This window comes from Rosa rugosa, chromosome 1 (genome assembly GCF_958449725.1).
Source record: "Rosa rugosa chromosome 1, drRosRugo1.1, whole genome shotgun sequence".
In the NCBI taxonomy this organism is placed as follows: Eukaryota; Viridiplantae; Streptophyta; class Magnoliopsida; order Rosales; family Rosaceae; genus Rosa; species Rosa rugosa.
The window spans coordinates 25,388,435-25,398,901 of NC_084820.1; the positions used below are offsets into that span (position 1 = coordinate 25,388,435).

A 10,467-nucleotide genomic window follows, 5' to 3' on the forward strand; every position below is an offset into this window, starting at 1 on the left:
TAATCCACTGCACCGCAGACGCACGAATCCAAAGAATCCCTCAAATCTGCTGGCCACGGGATGGAGCTGGGATTCGAACGCTAGACCTGGGGGTTCCAGACTAGGCCGTTCGACCAACACACCACACCACGTGGTTTTGCATGCAGAAGTTAAAATAGAATGAAACTCTCCTAAAAGAAAAAAAACCCATGCTATATATATACACCAACAAGGAAAATAGGTAGATAAGATCACAAACCGCAATCTAAGGTTAGGAAACTAATCGATGCCACAAATCCGATAACAAACTTTACAATCGGACCCAGCCTTCTCTCTGATCCCGGTCTCTCTCGCTCTTCTCTGTCTCACTCCTCTCTCTCATGGCACTCTCCCATTCCTGGATCACCAACGCCATTAATGGGGGAGCCAACAAAATCTGTATCAGAAGAACAGGACCGTCCGTCAGCATCCTCCTCCACCCAGACAACCAACGTACCACCGGCGCCGCCACTTCCCAATCCCAGCACACACTCGAGCCTCCTCCAGCCCTCCATTAAAAAGAAAAACAAAACCAAAGTCTTCCGCGTCTTCAGATCCGTCATCCGATCCTTTCCCATCATCACACCCACAGCATGCAAAATGCCGTCCCTCCCCGGCGGCAAGCTCGATTCCAACCGCACCGTTACTTCCGGTGTCAGAGTCAGCGGCACGCTGTTCGGGTACCGGAAGGGCCGGGTGAGCCTGTCAATACAGGAAAGCTCTAAGACTCTCCCCAGCTTCATTGTCGAGCTAGCCATGCAAACCAACGTGCTGCAGAAGGAGATGAGCTCAGGGATGGTGAGGATCGCTCTCGAGTGCGAGAAGAGAGGTGAAAAAGACAAGACGAAGCTCATGGACGAGCCTGTCTGGACTATGTTTTGCAATGGGAAGAAGACGGGTTATGCGGTTAAGAGGGAGGCCACGGAGGAGGACTTGAATGTCATGGAGCTGCTCAAGGCTGTGACTATGGGAGCGGGCGTGTTGCCCGGGAAGTCAGACGTTGAGGGCCCGGATGGCGAGATGGCGTACATGCGGGCCCTCTTCGAGCGGGTTGTAGGTTCGAAGGATTCCGAAACGTTGTATATGTTGAGCCCGGAAGGGAATAATGGGCCTGAGCTCAGTATTTTCTTTGTAAGGATTTGACACACTAGGGAAGGGAAGCAGGGATAGAATTGTTGGCATGCATAAGAATTAGGGTAGAAAGAAGTGTTGATGTCATGGAGAAGGGTGTGATCATTCTATTCCTTAAGAAATATGTGTATTTCTTTTTTCATATTTGATTGCCTTTTCTGTGAAGTTGTAGATGAACATCGATCACATTCATTGAAGTTACCTGACTTAGCTCCATGTCTATAAAGAATGCGTTCACATACCGAAAAGAGTTGATTATGATCAACAAGGATGTCCTATATGTAGTGACATGAGGCATAGAAAGACGGCTCCTAACTGCAGGCCAAAAGTATCAATGCAATACATTCCAATGAGCTACAAATGGGTGTCCAAGTTTGACTTCGATTGGTATTATGACCCCAAGATATTGCCTTACAAAGAAACCATCCTTTGACTTGACTTCATTAATTAAAGTATATAATCTCTACTCTCGAACTTCTTCATAGTAACACCTAATTAAAGATAATGATCATACACGCTTGTTTGAGTTTTCGAGGGGTAGAGACAAATCAATATACTTATGCTATTGGCCGGTTTCTGTGTATTCATGCAGTTGTTTTGTTTTACGTCTAAATTACGATCAAGAAAAAGTCTCTAACATAAGCAGTGTCACATTGAAAATGGTCAGACTACACCCAAACACACTTTGCACATGAAAAGTGGAAAATGCATTGCGACCAGGGTCATAGGCAAGCCACCGGCCATGGCAATGCCCTAACGCCTAAGCCAACCCTCATTGACCATATGTAGGGTTATTGTGGTGGGTGTGACTCTTCCTGTACACCAAAAAATCAAGCATGGCCAATTTCCTCGTACTGTAAGATGTTCTTTTCCAACGACTTTTCAGGCAAAACGACAAGTCCTTCCATTCTCACAGCTTAATATACCGACGAGTCCATCAGCCCAAGTAGTCCCATCTTTCCTGAAAACGACGTTAACGAGCCAAACAGCCACCACGTAACCACTGTGATCGACCCTACACTTCCATCATCTCCACCTCCACAAACAATACAAAAGACGTGGTTTCACAGACCACCACCAACACCAATCCCATCCTCTTAAACCCAACATTCTCGGAATCCCTCTCCTTGTTCTTCTTCGCTTCATTTCCTCTCTATGGCCACGGCGGCGCGCGGGATTCGCTGCGAGCTGAGGAGGTTCCAGACTCCGGCGGTTCGCAGCGGAGGAGATCAGCCTCTCCCTCCGGCTCAGGTTCCAGTTCCGAAACTGACGAAGAACGCAAAGATCGTGCTTCAGCCTCGGCTATGCACTCTGAGATCGTATGGCTCGGATCTCGTCAGTGTAATGAAAACAAGCAAAGATGGTAGAGCTGTAGGCGATGAAGCGATGTCGTTTTTCGCAACTCTGTCGGACTACATCGACAGCTCCAAAAAGAGCCAGGATTTCGAGATCGTCTCCGGTCGTCTGGCTATGGTAAGAGAGACTTGCTTAGGGTTTGTTTGAGATAGGTCAAAAAGCGCTTATTTTTCCTCAAAATCACTTTCAACTTTTCAAGTGCTTCTGAAATTCAACCGATCAGAGTTTGACACTTGTTATATGATATATATGTTTGGAATGTGCAGGTGGTGTTTGCGGCGACGGTGACGATGGAGGTGGTGACCGGGAACTCGTTGTTCGGGAAAGTAGGGAAGGAAGGGATAGCGGAAGCGGCGGGGGTTGGTTTGGCTGCGGTGACCTGTGCTGTGGTTGCTGCTTGGATATCCAGTGCTCGAACCCGAGTGGGTCGGATCTTCACTCTGGGATGTAACTCGTTTATAGATTCGCTGATTGATCAGATCGTCGACGGCTTGTTCTACGAGACCGAGATTACTGATTGGTCTGACGACGTCTGAAAGTTAAGGACAAGTTCCCTGTTTACAAAGTTAGATAGTAGTGAATGTTATACGGTATGTTGAGAAAGTTTGGATGCATATGGATGGGGGGATGAATACCGAGTTCATCATCCTCTCTAGACTTACTATCACCGAGATTGTATTGTAGTTAAATGATCTCTACTTATTGTAATTTTGTAGCTATAGCGTTTGAAAATATACATTTACCAAGCCAATGTCATATATCCCACTTGATCAAAAGTATTTAGTTTTTTTTTTTCATAAATTACTGTCCTCTTCTTTAAGAATTTGCCATATATATATATATCTTATCTCGTATTTTGTACTCATATATTTTATCACATATTTCATATTCCTATATCTTAGCATCATTGTATCTCTGAGTAAAGACGTACAACAATTTTATGAATAGTAACGATTACAACTGATAGATGTAAAAATTGCATCAAAATAAAAAATAATGAAAATAATACGAGATGCAATAAGGCATCGAAAATAAACCTAGTATGGACATAACTTGATGCAAGTGCGCATCGAATTAAACACCACATGTAATCCGGGCTATGTAAAAAGTTATCAATAATATGATCGACCATGCAAATTCCACTCAAATATATATATACGTCGAAAAGAGTGATACCAGTAGTATGACCAACCATGCATACTCCACGCAATATAATATGTCAAATAGAAAAAAGTAGCCAAATAACCAAGAATCAAGAGTCCAATTCTAAAATGCAGCAAAAGAGAGAGGCCAAAATAAGTCTCCAATTCGAACCCAAGCAACAAGCACAGACAGCTCCATCATAGTCCCAAGAATTAAAGCCTACTGATATTCCTTTGGGCCCCCAAATCCTCTCTAGGCACCCAATCAAGCCATGGCAAACCACCATGTTGCCGCAGCACCCAAACCTCACAGTGCCGTCGTCGCTCGCTGAATGAGGACTACCTAGTAAGAGTGTCCCCTGAAATGCTTTGGTCTACCATCAGCAATTACCTCACCCCCTAACGAACATGCCATGAGTGGGACAAGCCAACAAGAGATGACTCAATCGAGTTTCCAAGGAACCAGTTTCACGTTTCAAATCTGCCGCTGGACGTCGCCTCTCACACTATAAAATTTAGAGGTGAAAACTGTACTTTTTTTGAACAAAAAATGATTTAAAGAAAAACTGCAAAATACAATTTAGTTAACTTGAAAACAAAACTTCAAACAGATAGCGGACGCTCCTTTCTTATTAAAAGAATAATTTCAAACGAAAAACTTAAACTTGAGAACCAATATCAAATTCTGTAAAGTGAGGAAATAGAGCAAGGCGTGCTGTAACATATTATAAACTAGAGAATAATAAAGACAGAATAGATAGACAAAATATAAGAGAGACGTATAAGTGTGTGTCATTCTCATTAGACATATTTTTATAAGAGTTAAGATTTACATCCTTGTGACAACATAGTGGGAAAGCTGTGCTCTTTGTAATGATGCTTCTTCGAAATAGAGTACGTTATCTTTTTGGTATGTCACCGCAATTGTAAAGCGAATGCTAGTTGGTGCTTGTTAGAATACATTGTTTTAGTTGAGACTTTTGTTATTATTTCAAGATGTTTTCATGATGCTTATTGTAATATGGGGTATAGGCACTATGTCCCCCCATGCATTCTGAGGTTTCATTAATTAAGGCTTGAGGGCAGCCGCTCCAAACCTTATTCCAAAAAAAAAAAAAAATTACCTCCTAAAGTAGGCCTGAGATTGGTTCTCATCCTGTATAAATACTAAGGAACCGAAACCGAAACATATGTCCTATAATCTGTTTGCTTTTCAGGTTAAAAGTTTATGGAACCATAGTAGAACCAAACAGATTCTAATCGGTTCGGTTTTTGCCAATTTTCGGTTCCTAAACAATCTATTCTACTTGCATTTTGTAGCTGTTGAATCTATGACAATTTGGAGGCTTCAATTAGTTTGAGGACGAGTTTGAAGAGAGTGAGGGATTTCAGAGATTGAGAGAGGTCGAGAATGGGGGTTTCAATTTTGGGGTCGGCGAAGAGAGTTGGGAACAATGTCAGTATGTAGCAATTTTGATCGGGTTTATGGATTTGAGACTTTGAGCGTTGAGGTTTGAGAGATGAGAGACTGGACGTCGCAATTTTGCTCAAGTTTCTTCTTTTGTGGGTTTCAGTTATTGAGACATGAGAGACTAAGAGTCAAGAGAGGAAGTCGCAATTGAACCAAAGTGAACCTAGTCTCATGCAGTGTGTTTGTATTTACGTGGAGTTTAGGGGTAATTTGGTAATTTTCTGTCTTTTGTTTTTGTTGATCGACTCGTTCTCACAGGTCATGTCAAATCCTGTATACTCGACCCACACAACACGTGGCACTTGAGAGATTCCTTCATACAAACTCCCGGGAAAGCCTGCAAACTCGTCAATTTCTCTCGACGATTCCCTCGTGATTTTTCACATGTAAAAAGCCTCCAATTCCCAATTCTTCTCTCTCTCTCTTCCATCATCATCTTCATCTTCATCTTCCTCTCTGCAACTCTCTCTCTCTCTCTCTAATGGCCGTTGCTATTTCTCTCTCACTCCTCCCCTCCACTCTCTCTCCCAAGCTCTCCTCCTCCAACTCCTCAATCCTCTTCTCCTCCGCTCAATTCCATCCCAGTAGGACCAGAATCCCACTCTTCCGAATGAAACACGCCGCCGTTTTGACCTCCTCCGCTTACGCTGTCGGCGAGGACTTGCCTCTCGACTACGGCGAGGTCTTCCCCCAGCCGGATCCGACCGACCGCAGAAGAGCCGGCGTCTTCCTCCATCCGACGTCGTTTAAGGGACCTTACGGCATTGGCGATCTCGGAGAGGAGGCCTTTCGCTTCATCGACTGGCTTCACGACGCCGGATTCTCGCTCTGGCAGGTCCTCCCGCTCGTTCCTCCCGGCCGGAAGGCCAATGAGGAAGGATCACCGTACTCCGGACAGGTACTGAGGATTTTCTCAACTTTTTCAAATCACAATTTGAGTGATTAAATGTGACTGTGATGATTGTAGTGTACAGTGTTGTGCTGATTGTGTTTTGCAATTTCTATGTATGGTGATCACTGTGGATGGTGGCTTTTTTGTTTTTGTTTTAGGATGCGAATTGCGGAAACACTTTGTTGATATCTCTTGATGAGCTTGTGAAGGATGGATTGTTGACAAAGGAAGAGCTTCCGAATCCAGTGTGAGGGACTTGTTTTTATGCATTTGTCATCGTCTTTAGTTTTTATATGGTTTTCCTATACCAGTATGTCTCTGACCCTCTTGTTTGTTATTGTGCCACTGATTCATGCAGTGATGCGGAGCGTGTGAATTACGCAGCCGTTGCTGACATGAAAGATCCTTTGATAACTAAGGTAAACTGTTAGAGTAGTGTTTCCAAATATAAGGGTTGGCTAACTAATCATGAAGTTGAAAAGTACAGAAAATGGATAGTGAAATTTGAGCTATGTTTAAAATCTTGGTTAAATGCTTGCCATGCTACAACTAGAAGTGTTGCCTAGCAATATTATCCATTGAGTATTCACCAACATATTTCTTTTGGAGTTTCTCAAAGTAGCGTGTTTGAGATTTTTTTTTTTCTTTTTTCCCCTCTATTATTCATTGAGGTCCTTTCAATTAACTTCTTAGGATAGTTGAATGATTCTCCATAATGCATTAATTATTAACAAGTAATAACCTGATCTACTTTCATTTATTATAATGAACCAAAAAGTTTCTTAGTTTAGTGTTTTTTCAGGCTGCAGAGAGGCTTATTATGAGTGAAGGTGATCTTAAAAGGCAGCTTGAAGATTTCCGCAGACACCCTGATATATCATGTGAGATTTTAATATTATTTGTGCACTGATAATTATATCAGATATTTATACTAACGTCTCAATGTTTGAATTTGACCATGTTTTAGAGAAATGATGTTATTTTGTAACTATAGTTCAAGTGCTTTGGAGTCTTTTTTGGATGAACTTATGTATGTAGACATACATGTGTACATTAACAACACCTGCGTGAACACACTACAGTCATGCATGTCTCTTTATCTTATTAAAGTGATGCTGTCTTTTATTAATTTCAACTTGGTGTCCTGAATTCTCCTGATGTGCTAAAAGTACCGTTCAAGTGTGATGTGGCGTGCTAGTGTGTGCATTTGCACCTTCATCCGTATGTGATTCTTTTTTCACAATGTTGCAGGCTGGCTTGAAGATGCAGCTTTTTTTGCTGCAATTGACAGCAGTTTAGATGCTTTTAGCTGGTACGAGTGGCCTGAACCCTTGAAAGATCGTCATCTTGCAGCCTTAGAAGACATTTATCAGAGCAAAGAGCATTTTGTGAGATCTGGGTGACTGGCTGTTACTTATAAATTTATAGTTTCTTATGGTATATACAGTTGATGCTAGGGGCCCCTAATTTCCCCATTTTATCTCATACTTTTATTTGTGCAGATAAATGTATTCATCGCCGAACAATTTTTGTTCCAAAGGCAGTGGCAGAGAGTTCGCAAGTATGCACAGTTAAAGGGGATCAGTATCATGGGAGACATGCCCATTTATGTAGGATATCATAGTGCAGATGTTTGGGCCAATAGAAAACATTTTATGCTGGTAAGTACTTTAATGTTTGGACTTGCATCAAAAGCATGCTGTTGATGCCAATTACTGATCAACTACTCTTGCAGAACAGAAAAGGTTATCCTCTTCTAGTTAGTGGTGTTCCCCCTGATGCCTTCAGTGAAACTGGTCAGCTATGGGGCAGGTTTCAAAGGCTCATACAAAATGCTTCAAATATGTTTTATGGTTGGTTTCTATATCACTGACGTTGCTAATAAATGTTATTGTTTTCTTGAAGCCCCCTATATGATTGGAAAGTGATGGAGAAAGATGGATTTTCATGGTGGATACGCCGCATACGAAGAGCACAAAACATATATGATGAATTCAGAATAGACCACTTCAGAGGGCTTGCCGGCTTCTGGGCTGTTCCTTCCGGTGCGAAGTTATAATCAGATGTCATACAATCTTTTCTTCTATAGTATGTGTATTGGCATCAAGCTAACATATTGTTTGTGTCTGTGTGTACAGAAGCAAAAGTTGCAATGGTTGGAAAATGGAAGGTCAGGTTTCAATAGTTTATGAAATATAGTTGCAGCTCTGTTTCTTTCTTTTATGTGTCCTTGTCATCAAATCTGAAACCTTTTGTTTTTTTTTTTTTTTTTCCCGTGACTTTAGGCAGGACCTGGAAAATCCTTTTTTGATGCCATATTCAGAGCAGTTGGGAAGACCAACATAATAGCTGAAGATTTGGTATGTTTTAGCTGAATTTGCTCTTTCCCCTCCCACCCAAAGGAAATCAAAGAGAAAAGGCAAAATGTGTTGCAAAATAGATGTAAAAAGTTTGGCTGATTAATATTTTGGTATATAACATGCATCATTGATATGGTAGAAATAACAAGTGTTTTTCTACTTCCACTGTTCTTGTGCTGTATTAGTAAATTATAATAATGAGAGGTAATGTTAAGTTTCAACATATAGACTGTCTTCAATCCCTGGACCTCAATAATCTGTGTGGATTCAGATGTTTGTTATTTTAAGTAATTGATGGCCATAGTGAAGACATGATAAATGCCTCTGATTGGTTTTAGTTGATACGTCATTATATCCCTACTGTTGCATTATGACAGGGTGTCATCACTGAGGACGTAATTCAGCTCAGGAAGTCCATTGGGGCACCTGGAATGGCCGTACTTCAATTTGGTAACGACTTCTTGCGACTTTATTTAAAGCTTTGAGAAATAACCTCAAGTATAAATGATATAGTGTTCTAGCCCTGATCTGTAAATGCTGGTTAGGTTTTGGAAGTGATGCTGCTAATCCTCATTTACCTCATAATCATGAGCGCAATCAAGTTGTTTACACTGGAACTCATGATAATGACACGGTAAGTTCACCAACTTATCAGCTTCTTTCAGTGGGCTTGTCAATTCAGACCTTTGTTCCATTGCTTTTTGCTAAAAAAAATTATATAGGTCCAGATCCTATATTTACACTTCTGAACACCTAGTTGTTGTTCCGATTCCATGATATTGACATTGAAAAAATTTGATCCCTTTCAGATTTTGAATGAAGCTTGTTAATGGTTAATTTGTATACATGACAGATTCGAGGTTGGTGGGATGTTTTACCCCAAGAAGAGAAGTCCAATGTGAGTTCTTTGTTTTTCATATGTAATTTCCCATTAGATGACAAACAAGATTAACCTTGTTTTTGTGTCTCTGTTCAATTTTTATTGCTATATCAGGTTCTGAAATATCTTTCAATTAATGAAGAAGAAGGTATCTCATGGGCAATGATAAAGGTTGCGTTATCTTCTGTCGCCCAAACTGCAATCATGCCTATGCAAGATATTCTTAGGTTAGGAAGTTCTGCCAGGATGAATATTCCTGCAACACAGGTAAATGACAACTTCATACTCAGATACAGATTTCTCCTCTTTTTTGGCCTATGCAGTGTGGGTAGTAGAATGGTTCTAGCTTGTCTCTGGTGTCTGTGGCACAATGTTTATTAGGGCTAATTGCAGGTGAAAATATATATGTAATTAGGCATAATGGTAGTCTTGGCATGGTTGGGGTGCTCACATCCTTACCCTATAATCTGAATGTTTAGGCAGAAGATTATAAAATACAAGCCGCTATGCTCCTGGGTCTTGGCCAAAGACTAGAAACATGTAGAATTTTTGTTACTTGAGATTGTACTTCCTTTTGTTTTTTCTCCGGCATATTGTAGAACATGCAACCTAACTTAAAAGATAAAACATGCGCTGATATCTTTCTTTCTTTGCACAGTTTGGAAATTGGGGTTGGAGGATGCCTAGTTCTGTGAGCTTTGATAGCTTGGAGACAGAAGCTTTGCAACTGAAGGACATACTGTCGATGTATGGGCGCGTGTAGATTATTGATGCTGAGTACTTTTTTTTTTCCCCCTTTAATAAGTGGTCATAAACCAATTGCATGGTGGGCAATCAACTTTGTTGTAATACAATACAGATTTTGATCAATAATTCCACAATGCTCCCATCTAGACTTTGTGCATAGTAGGCAATCAACTTTGTTGTAATACAATCTAATACAGATTTTGATCAATAATTCCAGTGCAATCCATTTGCTTTGCGCATGTTTTTCTATCAAATGGATTTAGTTTCTGTTCAAATTCTAGGCGATTAATAATAAGAAGGATAGTATGAATCTTATTTATCAAAAATTGTTCTATATAATTTTTTTTAGAAATTTCATTTTTAATTGAGAGTGAAAACCATTTTTTGATTCGTCCGCGATAGGGTCCATTTAAGAAAGGGTCGTATATATTTGGTAAATTGAAATTGACACTCTTTTGTTTACATACCAC

At 40.8% G+C, this 10,467-nt stretch overlaps 3 protein-coding genes across 3 annotated transcripts; all 3 read left to right on the forward strand.

The window, feature by feature from the left end:
• The first annotated feature begins 263 nt into the window (after positions 1-263).
• On the forward strand, positions 264-1,326 carry LOC133708970 (protein MIZU-KUSSEI 1). The gene has a single exon (XM_062134597.1). It carries the CDS (start codon positions 397-399, stop codon positions 1,159-1,161), a length of 765 nt encoding a protein of 254 aa, XP_061990581.1. The 5' UTR covers positions 264-396; the 3' UTR covers positions 1,162-1,326.
• An 889-nt stretch (positions 1,327-2,215) lies between these two features.
• On the forward strand, positions 2,216-3,300 carry LOC133709059 (stress enhanced protein 2, chloroplastic). The gene is made up of 2 exons (XM_062134696.1): positions 2,216-2,622; positions 2,772-3,300. The coding sequence occupies exons 1-2, from the start codon at positions 2,305-2,307 to the stop codon at positions 3,039-3,041; spliced, it is 588 nt and encodes a 195-aa protein (XP_061990680.1). The 5' UTR covers positions 2,216-2,304; the 3' UTR covers positions 3,042-3,300.
• Positions 3,301-5,456: 2,156 nt separating this feature from the next.
• On the forward strand, positions 5,457-10,236 carry LOC133724398 (4-alpha-glucanotransferase, chloroplastic/amyloplastic). The gene is made up of 15 exons (XM_062151114.1): positions 5,457-6,016; positions 6,169-6,257; positions 6,369-6,429; positions 6,813-6,891; positions 7,262-7,398; positions 7,513-7,671; positions 7,746-7,822; positions 7,916-8,055; positions 8,149-8,180; positions 8,296-8,370; positions 8,748-8,820; positions 8,916-9,004; positions 9,224-9,268; positions 9,365-9,517; positions 9,909-10,236. The coding sequence occupies exons 1-15, from the start codon at positions 5,600-5,602 to the stop codon at positions 10,011-10,013; spliced, it is 1,731 nt and encodes a 576-aa protein (XP_062007098.1). The 5' UTR covers positions 5,457-5,599; the 3' UTR covers positions 10,014-10,236.
• Positions 10,237-10,467: the final 231 nt, after the last annotated feature.